A 20005-nucleotide genomic window follows, 5' to 3' on the forward strand; every position below is an offset into this window, starting at 1 on the left:
AATTCTAGAGACAAAGGCCATCTGTCTGCCACATGTGTCACTCCACTTATCACCAAGGTCGACAGTTGATTAAGGTGCTTGTGGGATCCATCCCCTCTCATTAAGTCACATGTATCCCTACCAACGCTGCCATGTCAGTCCAGGAGGACAATGTTCCTCGCCAAGGATACACGGGCAGCTGTACTTCCCCTACTGGATGCCCTAAAAAAGAGCTCTCTATTGGTAGCAGGGCATTCAGGAAACCTTTATAAATTATACTAAATGACGGGGAACCTCACATTCCAGAAATCTCCAGCTTTTCAACCCTTCCAAATCTAGTTATGCAATAATCTAAGAAACATAAACTATACAATGAATTTAAGAAATAATCAATATATGCTCCAAGCTCTGAGCTAGACTACAAATATTAAAAGTAAGAACTTTCTAATGAATAAATAAAAGCAAAGTAGTTAATTCACAAATTATTTAAATATTTATAAAGTTAATTGTCTGGATAAGGCTCTCAATCTTGACCATTACTATCAGCACAAAAAGTGCTTTTGCCTAGCCAAGTTCTCTGATACAAAATGAAATGATAACAATGCATTGTATTTTCTTAAATTCTAATTTGTTGTATTTTTCACAGCTAAAATGTTCATATGGTTCAAAATTCAACTGTTAAAAGTCAAATTCCCATCCTGTCTCCCCACCACCCAGTTCCCCTGCTATAGTGTCTAGTGTTTTCCTCTAAAGATATTTTATACCTTTACAAGCATATATTTTCCTCCTCCTACATGTTTCTAAAATATAAATGGCCACCTTACATTTGTATATTGCTCTACAATGCACATTAAGATAAATTATGTTTTTAAGTCTCAAAATTCCTTGAGGTAGGCATTTATTCTGATTTTACAAATGAGGACACTGAGAAAATATTTAAAACACTTGCCCAGGGCAGAGATGGCACATAAACCTAGCTCTTCTTATTCCAATCAATATTCTTTTCACTACAATCCAGCATCCTTATTTATTCATTCATCTCTCCATTTATTTTGCAAATGTATATTAAGCTTTTATTATGTGCAAAATATTATGTTAGGTGTTTTGAAGTGTATATATTTTGGTGAGACACAATTTCTTCTTCCTAAGGGTTTAAATCATATAGTGTAAATAAAATAGATTTAGATAAGATACAATGTTACAGTGTAATTTTACAGCAATACAAATTAATATGGAGGTCCTCAAGAGGAAGCAACTATTTTGCCTTAAGATATCAGAAAAGATTTCATGGTAGAAATGGCATTTGTGTCAAGCCTGGAACTCCAAATAGAATAGAAATAACTCAAACATATCTGTACAATTAAAATACATCTATTTACAAAGTGTTATAAACATGGCAGAGGCATTTAGTTAAGTAAATAAAGAATTTTCCATGGGAATAAAATATGGAACTCCCCAAAATTCATTAATTTGTTCATTAGTCTTCTCTTGCTCAAAATCAGAATTGCATGTTTAGATACAAAGTTGTGTTACTTGAGCATATTTTGGACAGTCAGTAAAAGCGTAAAGCACACTAGTCTTGTCTTCCACTTCGAGCAATGACAAAGTACTCCGACCAAGGCTCCCACTGAGAACAACTAAAAGAGGTGGGGAAATATGCAAACACGTGTCTCAAGGCATCACAGCACTAAAAAGGTAGAGAAAAATTAGGTGGCCAAATTCTGAGAGAAGAAACCCAGATAGTTAAACCAGGCAGTTGGGGCGGGTTTTCTCCTCGGGCTATCTGCCAATTCCAGTAGAGAGGAGTGAGAGGCTGAGAAGCCGAGCCAAGATGTAAACAAATTCACATTGTTAGTAAGACAAAATTGGGGTTTGGGATCTGTCAAGGATTGGGGATCCTGATAGCCCATAGGCTTTTTGTTCGAATCCCAAAGGACCCTAAAATAGGAGTAAGGTAATGTCAGGAAGGGACAGGCCTTGCAAAGACTGACATTCAACTTTGAATACATCAGTTTCTGATTAGATATCTGGGTTTGCAAACATAAATCCTCTTGAGAAGAAGGTGACATCATCCTAAACCTCTAACAATCTCTGTAATTTAATAATACAATTTGCATGTCCAATACTCAATCAAAAGTAACAAGCCTATGTAATGAGGCAAGACAAAGAAACACCAAATAAGAAAAACAGACCCACAGGAGACGCAGACGATGAACAATCAAATATGTACTTTTTAAAAGTTATGATTAATATGGCTAGGGAAACTTTTTAAAAGATTGAGAAGGTTTTCAGAAAACTAGAAACCTTTGTGTTTTTTTTTATTGATGTCATAATAGTTTATAACATTGTGAAATTTCAGTTGTACGTTATTATTTGTCAGTCACCACATACATTCCCCTTTACCCCTCTGCCCACCCCACAACCCCCTTCCCCTCTGGTAACCATTAATCTGTTCTCTTTGTCCATGCATTTGTTTATCTCCAACATATGAGTGAAATCATACTGGCTTATCTCACTTAACAATATCCTCAAGTCGCATCCATGTTGTTGCAAACAAGGTGATTTTGTCTTTTTTATGGCTGAGCAGTATTCCGTTATATATATATGTATGTATACCACATCTTCTTTATCCGTTTGTTAGTCAATGGTCACTTGGATTGCTTCCACATCTTGACTATCGTGAATAATGCTTCAATGAACATAAGGGTGCGTTAAGTCTCTTTGAATTATTGATTTCAAGTTCTTTGAATAAATACCCAGTAGTGGAATAGCTGGGTCGAATGATATTTCCATTTTTAATTTTTTGAGAAATCTCCATACTGGTTTCCATAGTGGCTGCACTAGTTTGCATTCCCACCAGTAGTGTATGAGGGTTCCCTTTCGTCCACATCCTCTCCAACATTTGTTGTCTTTTGTCTTGGTAATTATAGCTATTCTAACAGGTGTAAGGTAATATCTCATTGCATTTCCTTGATGATTAGTAATGTTGAACATCTTTTCTTGTGCCTATTGGCCATCTGTATATCTTCTTTGGCAAAATATCTGTTGATATCCACCCCATTTTTTGATCAGGTTGTTTGGTTTTTAGTTGTTTAGTTGCATGAGTTTTTTATACATTTTGGAGATTAACCCCTTGTTGGATATATTATGTGCAGATATTTTCTCACAGTTGTTGGATTGTCTTTCATTTTGTTCATGGTTTCCTTTGTCTTTGAAGAAGCTCTTTAGTCTGATGAAGTCACATTTGTTTATTGTTTCTTTTGTTTCCCTTGCCTGAGTAGACATGGTATTCAAAAAGATGCTTCTAAGACCTACGTGAAAGAGTGTACTGCCTATATTTTCTTCTAGGAGTTGTATGGTTTCACATCTTACCTTCAAGTCTTTAATCTATTTTGAGTTTATTTTTCTTTACGGTGAAAGATAATGGTCTACCTTCATTCTTTTGCATGTGGCTGCCCAATTTTCCCAATACCGTTTATTGAAGAGACTTTACTTTCTCCATTGCAGGTTCTTAGCTCGTTTGTCAAAGATTAGCTGTCTGGAGATGTGTAATTTTATTTCTGTGCTTTCAATTCTGTTCCATTGATCTAGGTGGCTGTTTTTGTACCAGTACGATGCTGTTTTGATTACTATAGCTTTGTAGTATATTTTGAAGTCAGTGATGCCTCTAGCTTTGTTCTTTTTTCTCAGGATTGCTTTAGCTATTCACGGTATTTTGTTGCCGCATATGAATTTTAGGACTCTTTGTTTTATTTCCATGAATAACGTCATTGGGATGCTGATTGGGATTGCGTTAAATCTGCAGATTGCTGTAGGTAGCATGGACATTTTAACTATGTTTATTTTCCCAATCCATGTACATGGAATATCTTTACATTTCTTTATGTCATCATCAATTTCTTTTAATAACGTTTTATAGTTTTTATTGTACATGTCTTTTACCTCCTTGGTTAAATTTATTCCTAGATATTTTATTCTTCTTGTTGTGATTGTAAATGGGATTGTGTTCTTGAGATCTCTTTCTGTTAGTTTGTTATCAGAGTATAGAAAAGCAACTGATTTATATTTTCTACCCTGCAACTTTGTGGGTTTTTTTTTTTTTTAAAGATGGGCTTCTTCTGGTAAGGAAGATTGGCCCTGAGCTAACATCTGTTGCCAATCTTCCTCTTTTTTTCTCCCCAAAGCCCCAGTACATAGTTGTATATCCTAGTTGTAAGTCCTTCCAGTTCTTCTATGTGGGATGCCTCCACAGCATGGCTTGTTGAGCAGTGTGTAGGTCTGCACCCAGGATCCAAACTGGCAAACCCCAGACCACCAAAGCAGAGCACACAAACTTAACCACTACACCAGCAGGCCAGCCCCTGAAACTTTGTTGTAGTTGTTGATTGTTTCTAATAGATTTCCAATGGATTCTCTAGGGCTTTCTGTATAAAGTCATGCCATCTGCAAACAGCGAGAGGTTCACTTCTTCCTTGCCAGTTTGGATACGTTTTATTTCTTTTTCTTGCTTAACTGCTCTGGCCAAAATCTCCAGTACTATGTTGAATAAGAGTGGTGAGAGTGGGCACCCTTGTCTTGTTCCTGTTCTCAGAGGGATGGTGTTCAGTTTTACCACATTGAATAAGATGTTGGCTGTGGGTTTGTCATATATGACCTTTATTATGTTGAGGTCCTTTCCTTCTATACCCATTTTATTGAGAGTTTTTATCATAAATGGATGTTTAATCTTGTAAAATGCTTTCCTAGTGTCTATTGAGATGATCATGTGGTTTTTATTCCTCATTTTGATAATGTATATCACAGTGATTGATTTGCAGATATGGAACCATTCGTGTGTCTCTGCTATAAATCCCACTTGATCACAGTGTATGATCCTTTTGATCTATTGCTGTATTCAGTTTGCCAATATTTTGTTGAGGATTTTTGCATCTGTGCTCATCAGTGATATTGGTCTGTAGTTTTCTTTCTTTGTGTTGTCCTTGTCCTGCTTTCAGATCACGGTGATTTTGCCCTCACAAAATGTGTTAGGAAGTGTTCCACCTTCTTCAATTTTTTGCAATAATTTGAGGAAGATAGGTACTAAATCTTTGTTGAATGTTTGGTAGATTCTCCAGAGAAGCTATCTGGTCCAGGACTTTTATTTTGGGGGAGGTTTTTTATTACTGTTTCAATCTTTTTACTTGTGATTGGTCTATTCAGATTCTCTATTTCTTTTTGAGTCAGTTCTGGGATGTTGTATGAATCTAAGAATTCATCCATTTCTTCTAGATTTCCAATTTTTTGGCATATAGTTTTTCATAGTATTTTCTTATAATCGTTTATATTTCTGTGGTATATGTTGTAATTTCTCCTCTTTCATTTCTGATTTTCCTTATTTGAGCTTTCTCTCTTTTTTTCTTAGTGAGTCTGGCTAAAGGCTTGTCAGTTTTGTTTATCTTCTCAAAGAACCAGCTCTTAATTACATTGATCCTTTCTACTATTGTTTTGGTTTAAATTGCATTTATTTCTTCTCTAATTTTTGTTATTTCCCTCCTGTTGATTTTGGGTTTTGTTTGTTCTTCTTTTTCTCGTTCTTTTAGGTGTAGATTAAGATTGCTTATTTGAGATTTTTCTTGTTTGTTAAGATGTGCCTGTATTGATATGAATTTCCCTCTTAGAACTGCTTTTGTTGCATCCCATTTGAGTTGGTATGGTGTATTTTCATTTTCATTTGTCTCCAGGTATTCTTTGATTTCTCCTTTAATTTCTTCAATGATCCATTGGTTGTTCGGTAGCATGTTGTTTAGTCTCCATATGTTTGTCCCTTTTCCAGCTTTTTCTTGCAGTTAATTTCTAGTTTCATAGCATTATAGAGGCATGCCTTGTTTCCCAACAGATGGCCTATCTTTGAGAATGTTCCTTGTGCACTTGAGAAGAATGTGTATTCTGCTAATTTTGGATGGAGTGTCCATATATATCTATTATAAGTGTTATGGCCTCTTTGTGGAGTGTCCTTTTTATCATTAGATACTGCCCCTTTTTGTCTCTCATTGTCTTTTTTTATTGTGAAGTCTACTTTGTCTGATATAAGTGTAACAACACCTGCTTTCTTTTGTTTGCCATTAGCTTGGAGTATCATCTTCCATCCCTTCACTATAAGCCTGTGTTTGTCTTTAGAGTTGAGATGTGTTTCCTGGAGGCAGCATGTTGTTGGGTCTTGTTTTTTAATCCATCCAGCCACTTTGTGTCTTTTGATCAGGGAATTCAATCCATTTACATTTAGAGAGATTATTGATATATGAGGGGTTAATGCTGCCATTTTATCACTTGTTTTCTGGTTGTTCTGTATTTCTGATTTTGTCTGCTTATTTATCTCTTTGCTCAAGGCTTTGTAAACTCTTTCTTCTTTTTGTTTCAGGAACGAGGGCCTTCTTGATCAAATCTCATAGGGGGGTCTTGTGATGATGAACTTCCTCAGCTTTTGTTTATCTGGGAAAGTTTTTATTTCTCTATCATATCTTAAGGATATTTTCACTGGATATAGTATTCTTGGCTAAAAGTTTTTGTCTTTTAGAATTTTGAATATATCATTCCATTCTCTCCTAGCCTGTAAGGTTTTTGCTGAGAAATCTACTGAAAGCCCAATATGGGGTTCCTTTGTAGGTTATTTTCTTCTGCCTTGCTGGCCTTAGTATTTTTTCTTTGTCATTGACTTTTTCCTGCTTTACTATACCTTTATATGCCTTGGAGAAGGTCTTTTTACATTGAATTAATTAGAAGTTCTATAGGCTTCATTTCATGTAATTCTAGCTTCTTATTTAGGTTTGGAAAGTTCTCAGCTATTATTTCTTTGAATTAGCTCCCTGCTCCTCTCTCCCTCTCTTCTCCCACTAGAATACCTATAAATCTTATGTCACATTACCTAATTGTCAGATATTTCTCAGAGAATTTCTTCATTTCTTTTTAGTCTTAGTTCTGTCTCCTCCTCCATCTGAAGCATTTCTGTATTCCTACACTCTAGAATGCTAATTCTATCCTCCATAATTTCAGCTCTGTTATTTAAGGACTCTAGATATTTTTTTATCTCATCCATTGTGTTTTTTTATCTCCAACATTTCTGCTTGGTTTTTCTTTATAGTTTCAGTCTCTTTTGTGAAGAATTCTCTCTGTTCCTTAATTTTGTTCCTGATTTCATTGAGCTATCTTTCTGAATTCCCTTGTAACTCATTGAGTATTTTTATGATAGCTGTTTTGAATCCTCTGTCATTTAGATTGTAGCTTTTTGTGGCTTCAGGATTGATTTCTGGGTGTTTGTCTTTTTCCTTCTTGTCTGGGGTGTTAATATATTTCTTTATACCATTTGATGGAGTGGATTTGTGTCATCATATGGTGATATTATCTGGTCACAGGTTCCAACTGCCACCACTGAGGAGGTTGGGGGGACAGGAGCTGTGTAATCTGAGCCTCTGTGATCCCTGTCAGGGGGAAGAAAAGGTAAGAGCAACCAATAAAATGGAAAAGTAAGCATACAGCAAAGCTCAACAATGCCTAAAAGTTATTTTTGAAATGCGTAAAAATACTGATTGATCCCTGGAAAGACTGATCAAAAGAAAGAGAGAGAAAGAAGGTACAAAATAATTAATATTGGGAATTTACAAGGTGACATCAATATGGATCATAAAGACATTAGAAATATCATAAGAGAATATTATGAAAAAGAGTATTCAAATAAATTTGAAAATTTAGATGCAAATCAATACGTTTTTTGGAAGAATATAACTTTCTAGAACTGATATAAGAAGAAATAGAAAATATAAACAGTGTATAACAATTAAAGGAATTGACTCTATAATTAAAATACTTTTCATAAGAAATCTTCAGCCCAAAGGTTAAAAAAAAAAATTCTGCCAAACTGCAGGAAAGAAAAAGTTTAGGACTTTCTTACTGATGATCATTGAGGCAAATATCCAAAACAAAATAAGAAAACTGAATACAACAATATATGAAAGGATAATGTATCACAACTAATTTGAGATTACTCAGAAAATGAAAACTTGGTTAATGTTTTTAAATCTATTAATATAATCCCTCACATTAACAAAATAAAAGAGAAAACCATATAATTATCTCAATAAATGCAGAAATTTCAATACTTATTCACAATGTAATATCATACAGCAAACTATAAAAAAGATCTTCATTAATTTATGAAGGGTACCTAAAATAACTATAGCAGAAATCATATCTAATGATTCAATGCCAAAAGTAGATCCTTCAAGAGTAAAAATGAGATAAGAATGCCCAACATAACCACTTCTATTCCACACATTTGGAGATCCCAGCCAGCAAAATAAATCAAGAAAAAGAAATAAAATGATTAATAAATTGAAATTTGTTATTATTTGCAAATGATATAAAAATGAACAAAAACCTATGGTCACATATACAAGGTCAATATTACAAAACTCAATTGTATTTCTACTTACAATACATCATATGTGTATATGTCTGTGAAAATTGGAAAATATCAAATTTAAGACATTACTTATATTGACAAATAAACATGAAATACGTGGGAATAAAATTAATATGATTAATTATTTAATTTAATTTTTTTGAATGTGCAAGATATCTACATGGAAAATTATAAAACAGTATAGAGAGAAATTAGAGGAAATTATATATACTATATTCAGGGATTGAAAGCCTCAAAATTGTAAAGATGAAAGCCTCAAAATGATCTACAAAGTAAGTGCAAGTCCAATAAAAATCACAGCAGATTTGTATATGATGTTAATTTTCAAATAGATTCTAAGATTTGTATCAGAATACAAAGTGCCAAGAGTAGCCATGACACTTTGGAAGACCAACTCGAAGACATACTCTATCAGATATCAAGAATTATTTATTGTAAAGCTACAGTAACTAAGATATCTTGGTAAGATGGGATTGGAACAAGAGACAAATACAACAATAGACCAAAACAGAGGGCACAGAAAGTAGACCCACTTACACATGGACCTTTGTTTTGTTAAGAAGGGAGCACGGTAGAGCATCTGGGAAAGCCTGGTGCAGGATTAATTAAATATTGCTGTGGGAAAAAAATGAACATTACCTCTGCCTCACACTCTAAAGAAAATCAATTCCAGCGGCTGGCCCTGTGGCCGAGTGATTAAGTTCGCACACTCCGCTGCCCCAGTGTTTCGTTGGTTCGAATCCTGGGCGCGGACATGGCACTGCTCATCAAACCACGCTGAGGCAGCGTCCCACATGCCACAACTAGAAGGACCCACAACAAAGAATATACAACTATGTACTGGGGGGCTTTGGGGAGAAAAAGGAAAAAATTTAAAAAATCTTTAAAAAAAAATCAATTCCAGGTGGATTGTAGACTTAAACGTGAAAGATAAAAGAATAAGCCTGCCAGAAGGTATCCTGGGAGAATCACAGGAATTTGGGGTAAGGAAAGAGATCTAAAAGAGAACCCACAAAGCAAAAACCATCAAGGAAAGATTGATAAACTGGACTGAGCTGAAATTATGAATTTAAATTCATAAAAAAGACTCTTTTGAGGTAATAAAAAGTGGGAGAAGGTATTTTCAAACTAGAAAATCTGAGTGCACATTCAGAATATACGAAGAATCCTACTAATTGATATGAGAAAAGACAAATAAATCAATTTAAAAATGGTTCTCTTAAATAGACTCGTCACAAAAGAAAATATCCAAATGGCCAATAAACATGAAAAGGCACCTCAGTCTCATTGATCATCAGGAAAATGCAACACACCCATCAGAATATATAAAATTAAAACGACTGACAATATCAAGTGCTGACAAGCTTATGATACAATAGAAATTTTATCCTCCTCAGGTGGAGTGTACATCAGTACAACCACTTTGAAAACTATTTACTAAAATAATCATGCCTACTCTATGACCCTATGCAGCAGGGTCAGCTATATAATTTGTGGGTCCTATACAAAATAAAAATATAGCAGGAAAAAAAGTGCTGTTAAAGGTACTAAAACATAAAAATTTTTCCTTTCTTCCAAAGTCTGTCTGGCAACTTGTCATGATGCTGTTCATTTGCTCTTTAATGTCATTCTAAGTAAAGAAAAATTAAAATTTTAAATTATTAGCATGAATTTTACCATTGCTCTCTGTATTGTGCTATGCCAGTTTTAAGTTCAAATATAAGATCTTCTAGGAGCCAGCCCAGTGGCACAGCGATTGAGTGTGCACCATTCCACTTTGGCAGCCAGGGGTTTGCCGATTCGGATCCCAGGTGCAGACATGGCACCGCTTGGCGGGCCATGCTGTGGTAGGCGTCCCACATGTGGAGTGGAGGAGAATGGGTATGGATGTTGGCTCAGGGCTAATCTTCCTCAAAAAAAAAAAAAAAGACCGTCTAACTCATATATGGAATCACTGTAATTACATAATTTATATTTTACACCCCCTACATGCACATGTATTTTATTCTTTCAAAACAGTGGAAACACTGCACAAAACTGCTGTTTTTGTTTTATTTCCCAATATGTTCACATTCCACCAACACTCTCTACCTTTGGCTTACAGTTGACTAAGGAAGGACTAAGAAGAAAAGAAACTACAGTTTGTCCCATCTTTCCTTTTCCTTCTCTGTCATCATTTTCAGAGTTACGTGGTTGGCTAATAAAGGAAATCACGTTTCTTAGAATGCATTGTCTTCTTTCTGCATTTGATGTAAGTTCTCATGCAGATAAAAGCATGGCCTCTCAAGGCTGTCAGCGCCCACCTTACTCAATCTGTATATGTAACACACTTATCTTAAACTTACTTTGAGTCTTGTTACACCCCATGAACAGTAAATCCACTGGAATTCGGGGGGGTCAGGCTGGGGGGGGGGGTCGGTCATATGCAAAGGAAGCCATGAGGAACTGCAAACATACATATCGTGCCTGTCTCTTCTGCACATGTCCACGCTCATTATCCCATCAGACTTCAATTACAAAACACGTTTCAAGATAAAATTTAAGAATTTTAAGACAGCAATAGCAGAGCATTAAATCAGGCGCAAGGCCTTTGTGAGCAGAGGGACCTGTGCAACTGTTCAAGTTGCATGGCCATGAAGCCAGCCCTGCCCTCCTAGATTTGTACTCAACAGAAATGCATGTATATGTGCACCAAAAGACATGCTCAGGAATATTCACAATATCATTATTTCTAGCAGCCCCAAACTGAAAATAATTCAAATGGTTACCAATATTAAAGGAATAATTATATAGTATAAATTCATAACACGGAATATTATATAGCAATCAAAATTAAAGAACCGTAGCTCACCACATAGATGACTCACACAAATATAATATTGAGCTAAAGAAGCCAACACTAAAGAATACATGCTGTGTGATTCCTTTCATATAAAGTGTTAAAACAGCCAAAACGATGCTAACCGTCAGGATGATGTATACTCCTGGAAAAGATGGCAGGAGGGATTGATTGAGAGAGGAATGAAAATAATACTCTGTCTCTTGGCCTGGTCAGTGATTACACAGGTGAATTTACTTTGTGATAGTTTATTGAGCTGAACGTGTATAATTTGTTCATTTTTCTGAATTGTCATAGTATTAATTCTAATTCTTTTAATTAAAAAAATGAAAATATAAAAAAATGGGAAAACAGTATTTCTTTACTTTTGTCTATTATAGTTCTACAGTGGAAAGCATGAGTTCATAAAAATTTTTTATTCGGCAAAATATTAATGATGATATGTAGCATCTGCTATGATAATCTTAGAAACTTATCAGCAAATGAGCACATTGCATATTTTCAAGTTTGATGCTTAGGAAGCTCCTTGTTCACTCCCATTACAAATCAACATCAGATAGCTTTACATTTTTAATGACATTATTTACTTCTGATAGCTGTAGATTGTTCCATATATCCCAATCTCATGATAATTGAATGATTCACGAGAATTATTGAGATTTTTATCAATATTATTTCCTACAAGATTATGATTTTGTCAACATACACATAAAATAATTTCTTAAATTACTTATAATTATCATGCATTGAGGAAAAAAAGAAAAGAGAATAAGCCTTGAATTATTTTATGGACTCCAGGTACAATACCACAGCAACAATAACAATCCAGCCAGTCAGTGTTGACAACAGTGTCTTGACTGCTACACCTGTTGAACGCACAAAGCATGTAAATTCATAATAATTAGGTCCCCATTTCTAACGAGCTGGTTGTAGGAGTAAGCAGTGAGAAATAATCCTTTGTTTTTGATGTAACTCTGAAAGAGGGATCTACGAGAAGCAGAGAAATTCTATACAACGGAACTCTGGCCACAAGAGGGCGCAGTGGGATGCAGAATATGCTGATTTCCAAGACTTTGAGATCTACGGCCACTCCGCGCTGTAAGAGAAGTACTACGACCTTCATCACTGGTTGCAATCATTCCAAATCCTGTACAGTTTTCTGCCCTTGATCAAGGAGGGTAAATTAAGAAAAAGAGGTGAGCAGTGACAGTACTTTTCCTGTTTGTTGACTCTACTTAATAAGTAGGCCTCTTTTCCTTTTTTAGGACCCGATGTTGAATACTCAATTCAAACAGCCCACGTGGATATATTAGAGGATACTGGAATAAGCTCCTTTCATCTATGCTCCATTTTCCTAGTGAACTCCAGTTCCTACCAGAACAATGCATGACAACAGAATAGTTCTAAAACCATTCCAACTTTTATGATCATTGAATGTTGCCTATTTATTGGACTGACACTACTCTGCTCTGCATCTATGTAGAAAAATTAAAAATGTGAGTGAAGATTACAATTAGCAAGGTTCTATAACAATTCCGTACCTCTCTAAGAGGTTGACTATATCATGTCTATGCTACATGGTAATAATATTTATCTGTGGCTTTTATATCATTTTATATATCTTTTTCAAACTCATGAATTTTCTCTATAAAAGACATTTAAGTTGGAATGGATTGATTGTTCAAAGTTAACTAGAAGTCAACAAAGAGGAAGTATTTATAGTGACACGTAATAAGTGTTCACTATACTGGTGGAACAAATGCTGCCAACCCATGTGGGTTAGTCTAATTCCACAGTGGAACATTTATGGGTAGAACTCCTTTAACTTGACGTTTTCTTCAGGTTACATTCCTATTTTATCCTACTTTAGAGGTATTACTAAAAAAGCACTAGAAATAGTTTTGGGAATCTCTGGAATTCAATAAATATGATACATATGATTTTCTTGGTAGTAACTGACTATGCATTTTCAACATTGACAGTAGAAGGAGAAACTTAGAACCATGCCTTATTCTTTATGTTGAATTGAAGGAAAATCCTAAAAAAGGTACTCACGAGGTCCATTGACTTTAATGCCTCCTGAAAGGGTTTTAGTCTTGGAATGCTTGAAGACGTATGAACAGAATTCTGCCACTTGTTGCACAAAGTCAGAATCCAGCTCATCATTATGCGGTGTCTCGAGGTGGGCAAGCTTCTTCCGGTGAGTGGGCAAGTCGAAAATAAAGCATTTCTTTCTTGGAAGGAATTTCTGTATACACTGACGGGGCAAATTGAAATTTTGGAGACTTCGATCGGTGCCTGGAGAAGGAAAAATTAGATTTACTTAGTATAGGATTAACATTCATTTTAATCTATTTCCCACAAATAATTGTGCCTTCCACCTGATGTTATTTATTTCAATACATCTTCACAAACCCTAAGTGAAAAGTTAAAAGGTAACCAATCAGGGAAAGGAAAAAGGAAAAGAAATTCACTCCAAGAACAGCAACATAATACAATTTAACATTGAATCTATTAGTTCACTTTAAGTTAATATTATTAATTATTTCTTTGGTAGTTTAGCCAGGTAAGTAAATATAGGAAACTATAAATTTAACCACTAACTCGCAAGAGATAATTTCTTGTGTTACTTTTCCCCCTCTTTCCAAAACTGAAGTTGCTGTTACCTTGCTTTTGCCTCAGCGAATTCTCCAGGTATTCATCTGCTGTGACGAGTTGCCCATCTGCTTCCAGGGCTAGGTAGAAATCTCTCAGAGTCCACACTAAGTCTGGACAGATGCTCACCGAGTCAGCTGCATCTTCAACCCCACCACCATCGGGTGAGGATACTGTCCTGAGCAGATTTGACAGTTCTGTCACATAGCTAAGACGTGGTTAAGGAAAACTGGTGGAAATAGGGCTGCATCTAAGCCCATAGTCAATTCCATGCCTCCCCATACCTTTGTATTCTCTTTGGGTTGTAACCAATTCCTCATTTCATCGGTAAATATAAGGACTTTTTTTCTTATACTTGTAATGTTTACCATGTTTTCATTTTTGTGTTTGATTCACAGCCTCATAGACACAGCTGGTAAATAGAGGAGTTCTCCCTGGCTTTGGTGCCATCCTGGACCACAAAAGGATACTGCAATAGGTCGATAGCCTGCTGGTCAATTTTGTTCATGGTATTGTACACAAAAGTACTACTCAGCAGTATCGCCAGTGCAAAGATCTGGGTATCATTCTTCTTGTCACCCTAGAAGGCAGAACACATTGAAGTCATTTCTCATGGCATTCCCAGATGAGCAATCATTACAAATAGGCCTCAGACTTACAAATGTCAAATAAGACAAACAAAAATGATTATGAGAAACGCATGAACTTTAAATAGAATAGTTCTGTCATTAGCATTGATAATTTTATATGGAACTATATATTGTTAACTCACCAAGCCCTCTTATAACTAGTTAGGTATTCGCAAAATGGATAGTCAAAGTGAGCGGGGAAACCAGAATACTTAAAATCAAAATTTTCAGTTGTGTAAAACAAAGGTGGCCTAAACACAAAATACATCCATCTATTTTATCAAGTAGTTATCATATACAGGTGAGTTCACATTACTGATCTTATCTAAACTCAAAACAATGCTGTGAGATAGGTTTATAACTACTGTCTCCATCTTACAGGTGAGAAAACTAGAGCACGAATTGAGGTTGACCAGTTTGAATTTTGTGACAAATCAAAAGCAAAATGAAAACATAAAAAAAAGGAAATTCCAGGGAAAGATGCAGTTGTGTGCTGGAGCCAGCTCATACCAGCTCACGAGAGCTGACTGTGTACATCTTGTCAGAAGCTGAGTTAGTGACTTCGCTTTGGTAGCTTGGAGTCAGCTGCGATGGGAGTATTTCGAAAACTGGCAAGTGCCACAAATCAAAGCTCCTCCCTCCCCCATAGACTGATCGTTAAACCAGCATAGAAGTGGAAAAAGCCCATGTATCTACTGTTCAAATGATAAGATAGATACGACCAAAGGGAAAATAAAAGATTAGGGGAGACTTACTCTTGCTTGTCAAAGTCAGAGTCTCAAGGCCAGAGCCCTGATTTGAACTCAAGCTTCTCTGACCCATAGCCCACTGCTAAGCACTATTCTCTGCAGGATCAGCCTCCTAACAGCAATTTTAATTGCAAAACCTTTCTGCATTTTGGTTAACTACACATCAACCAAATGTGTAGCCCAGCTCCACGTTAGTGTGGTCTCTCAATTATGATCTGGCTTATCAATATATTTTTCTCACTTCAGATTTCCAAACTTTAACTATTAAAAATAGAAATGGAATGGGGGTGGCCCAAGGCACAGTGGTTAAGTGCGCACCTTCTGCTTTGGCAGACTGGGGTTCGCTGGTTCGAATCCTGGGTGCGGACATGGCACCACTTGGCAAGCCATGCTGTGGTAGGCATTCCACATATAAAGTAGAGGAAGATGGGCACGGATGTTAGCTCAGGGCCAGTCTTCCTCAGCAAAAAAAAAAGAGGAAGAGTGGCTGTAGATGTTAGCTCAGGGCTAATCTTCCTCAAAAAAAAGAAAGAAAAAATAGAATGGGAGGAAAAAAAGATATACACTAGCCAAATGAAAGTACCAAAATAAAAATCTCCCTGTGTATAGAATGTTCAGAAGCAAGGAGGCTAATCAAAAAGGAGTCCCTGTTCCTTACCTTCTCTACATCCCCGAGGCCCTCGGTGTCAAGGAGAACTAGAGTGTGGTTTGGCTTCTCGGGATGAGGCACACACCACATCCAGATCCCCTTGGTGTGAGACTGCACCGTGGATCCAACTGAGAAGCCTGCAAGGGGAGTGGAGAGGTTGAAATAGAGGAGGGGGTCTGGAAGCTGGAGACTGTTGACAACCGAGCTAGGGTTGAAGGGAAGCAAGATGAGGAGGTGGCAGAGTGTCTAGCCAGTATTGATCTGAGTTACAACAGAGGCATGGGGAAAATAAGAACATCAAGCACTGTAGGTTGGAAATTTAATGGCTGTTTTTACAAGAATATCATGCTACCAAAATTTTAATAGTTTTTAATTACACGTATATAAAAGTTATTTCACTGATATCTTACTCCTTATGATTGGAAAATATTATGCTTTTTCCAAGAAGATAATAAGGAAAACAAAGAAAAGAAAAGAGGTGATATGTCAGGCACAGACCTTTGCCTTTTATCTCCCAGAAGATAATTAGCCAGCTGTGGCCCAAACATTAGCTTTCAATATTCCTCCCCATCTTCCAACTTTCTCTCTTGGCATCACCATGCTCAATGTCAGCAGTGTGAGTGCGCAGAAGGGGCTCGGCAGAGCTCTGCTGGTGCCACTCACCCTTTTGCTTCCCAGCCAGCTTGTTCATCAGGTAGGATTTGCCTGTGCGGTAGAGGCCCACGATAGCCACCACCACCACAGGCTGCGTAATGGCAGACAGGATCTTCAGAGCTTTCGGATTAGCCACTAGTTGCCCTTTGGTGTTCTCAATGAGGCACAGGGGTTCTGGCATGTGGATCTTTTGGGCCATGTCCAGGGTGTGACCTTGTCTGCAAAGGAAGAGATGGGATGGACTGGAATTTCCAGTCTTCAAGCAGAGAAAGTCATTTCGCTTCCTGAATCTGGGTATATACTACTCAGCATGGCCTAAGTTTCTGAAGAAATTTTAAAAAAAGACAGCAAAGAAGGTCATTGTACAATAAGTCCCAGGCCCCTCAGAGGTAGACTATAGGCTACCCCACTGGTCTTAAATATTCAGTGGCCATATAGAAAACCATTTCCTGAGTGCTGGTTTGAATCTGACTCTTCTCCATTGGCTTTTGGCTTCTTCTGTTTCTTAGTTTTTACCTCCCTAAGTCCCCAGCTTGAACCTTTATGACCACTATTCGTTATATTACACGTCTTGCTTTTATTCCATATCAACATGGTTTTCTCTAATTTAGGGCTAGTAAAAATCCACCATCTACTTGACTTTTTCTTTCACTGAAATCTTACAATGAAAAAGTCTGGATTCCATTACTAGGGCTATAAAAACTCCTTTTTTAAAATTGTAAAAACCTATTCTCCCTCCTTACTTATAGCCAATGCACTGGAGATCATCCAGGTGACCGACAAATAGAACAGAAAGTGCTTGGGAGCAGAGAATAGGAGATCCTTTGCAAATGGCGTAGCAACAGGTCATGGGAGCCAGGGAACGCCCAGGCCAAGCCGGAGCCAGAAAGAGGGGATTCCGCGAGATTTTACAGACTCAAATGCCAGGTCTATTTTTAGTCTAATCCACTTCCAAAGCAATATTGGCACCTTATATTTGTAGAGTTCTGGTTGAATGATTTGTATATAGCAGAGGTCATAATCAGTTTTAGATTAAAAAGATATGGGGACCTGGCAGTGATGATCTATAGTTAACTAGAAAAACAAAAGATATGTGACCTAAATCTATTTGCAGATATTGGGGGCTTACAATCTCTTGTGCTTTGACATGATGTCACTAATGGGAGAGGGAACTTATTTGTCTAAATTTTCATACCTCCTAATGAATAATGTTAGAGCTGGGTATCTATATTAATAAAAGTATAGTCATCCCTCGGTATCTGCTGAGGGATTGATTCCAGGACCCCCGAGTATACTGACATTCACAGATGCTCACTTCCCTTAGCTGGCCCTCGGTATCTGCAGGTTTCACAAGCATGGCTGGTTGAATCCTTGGACTTGAAACCCATGGACATGAAGGGCCAACTGTATTCTACACATTGTCCCCAAAAGTTACCTGGATGACATCTTTAATGCTTTTAGGAGAGCCCAATCTCCAAAACATCTTTGCAGATTCAATGTGTTCCAGCCCCATACGTAACTGTTGCTCTGCCATTCGTAACTCAGTCTGTGATGTGTGCACTGAGATGCATTCTCCCTAACTGTTAGCGTCCCATGAACTTTTCCAAATAAAAGCAATTCAAGAATGCATCAAAACACAAACACAAATATAAATTTTGGCTTTGAAGTCAGGGAGACTTGATTTCCAATCTCAACACTGCAACTGGCTATCTGTGTGACCTTGGCATTTTACTCAACACTGCAAGCCAGTTTTAGAAAAATGGAAGTAATTAAACAAATATTTATTTACATCAGAATAAATGCTAGCTTAAAAAGGAGAGAGAGCAGCAGCAGAGGAACAAAAGATGTAGAGACAGAAAGCACGAGAAATAAAGGAGAAAAGCGTCAGATGTGCTAGTGATGGGGTTTCTAGAAGAAAACATCGCTGTTTTCAGCCATACAATTCTAGTTGGGTTTTGTTTTATTTTCGTTGTTTCTTTTTGCTTTTGTTTTGTTTCATGATGTTTTGGGTTTGAGTTTGGAGGAAGAGAAGGTTCTTCTCAAGGAGATCAATGGAAATCAGACAAGAAGGAAATGCATGAAGCCTGTGCTGTGATAAGAAATTCAAAGGAGAGAATTCCAGAGAGTAAACAAAGTCACCAGACAATCTTGAGGGGTCAAGCTGAGCAACTGTGGTATTAAGTGAATCGAGGCTCTATAGAGCGGGAGAAACAGAATCCAACACAACAGGCCTAGTGGAACGAGGGGGTACTGGGAAATCAAAAGCTAGTTGACTCAGGGCTATTTCTAAAGAAAGAAATCTATCTCCAAACAACGTACAAGACTCTAACTAAAACTGTATAGCTATTTTCATGAAACCTCTTCATTCAGCATTCTGAGTTTCAACTTTTTTCTTTTTTTGCCCTTAACAATATAACCAAGTTATTTATATTGCATCTCATTCACTGCTGTTTCTCATGAAAATATTATAGTCATAGTTCTTAAAATTTTCAGGCTGCAGTTTGAACTAACTTAATCAGGTTTTGCCAAAGACAAAGGCTACTCACGTGGCAATTATGATCCTTATAGATCAGAAGGTGGCAAAGGAAGAAAAACGGTCTTCAGACTCAAACTCTCGGTTTAAGCCTGCACACATAATCGTGTCTAATTCAGCAGTATGCAAATGTAGCTGGCGCTTCATGAATTCTGCTGCCTGACACCACGATTTACTCTTTAATGAGGTCTGATAGTCTATATCAGGCTTAGCTGCACCCTATCATGGACAGACTATTTTTAAAATGTGCTGACACTTGTGAATCTTTCTCCACCCTTGCCCCAATCTTACCTTAACTATGAAATCAGTAGCAGAGATCTTTTAGAGCTGGTGAGAAAGCTGCTTGGATGAGAACTTGGTAAGAGTTCCAGTTCTGCTCCTTACTTTGGCTGTGTTCCTCTCTGGCATACTTCCTTACCCCTCCTGGGGGTTTCTTTTCTCTCCACCACCACCTCTCCGCACTGAGCGGAGGATTCAAGTGAAACACGAACTAAAAGTGGAAGAGGTTTGCCAAAACTGAGGATGCGAAACTGAAACTGCAAGGCAAGCTCAGCGATTAGATGGCTCTACAGGGATTTTTCTGAGTGTTGGCTGCATGTGTTTGGCCTGATTTCTCAGAAACCACATGTTGTTAGTGAAACAGAACTTGGAGATAGTTTGTAATTTGTGTCTATTCCAAACTGTCCTCAGTCCTGTGAGAAACCATAGTAAGTCCACAGTTACAGTGAATATAACCCCAAAGTACCTCTGAATTATGTGAATATACCATGTTTGTCTGTTTGTTTTTAAGGAAGCAGCCATCCTATGCAATTTAAGTCATCTCTTGTGCTTAGCGTTTAGGGGTTTTGATACAAGTTTCTTCG

At 37.0% G+C, this 20005-nt stretch overlaps 1 protein-coding gene across 8 annotated transcripts in view; it reads right to left on the bottom strand.

Moving 5' to 3' along the window:
* Positions 1-19675, bottom strand: part of LOC106831576 (guanylate-binding protein 5-like) — a 37063-nt gene extending 17388 nt beyond the window's left edge. The window contains exons 1-7 of one of the 8 annotated variants that reach the window (XM_044749490.2): positions 19434-19675; positions 16619-16827; positions 15965-16092; positions 14399-14508; positions 13940-14136; positions 13329-13571; positions 3370-7433 (exon numbers count right to left, since the gene is read on the bottom strand). In XM_044749490.2, the coding sequence (XP_044605425.2) occupies positions 7354-7433; positions 13329-13571; positions 13940-14136; positions 14399-14508; positions 15965-16092; positions 16619-16808 (948 nt within the window). In that variant the 5' untranslated portion in view covers positions 16809-16827; positions 19434-19675 and the 3' untranslated portion in view covers positions 3370-7353. The other 7 variants (XM_070486790.1, XM_070486788.1, XM_070486793.1 and 4 more) reach the window with 7 other exon arrangements.
* Between the last annotated feature and the right edge of the window lie 330 nt (positions 19676-20005).

This window comes from Equus asinus, chromosome 16 (assembly GCF_041296235.1).
Source record: "Equus asinus isolate D_3611 breed Donkey chromosome 16, EquAss-T2T_v2, whole genome shotgun sequence".
Classification (NCBI taxonomy): Eukaryota; Metazoa; Chordata; class Mammalia; order Perissodactyla; family Equidae; genus Equus; species Equus asinus.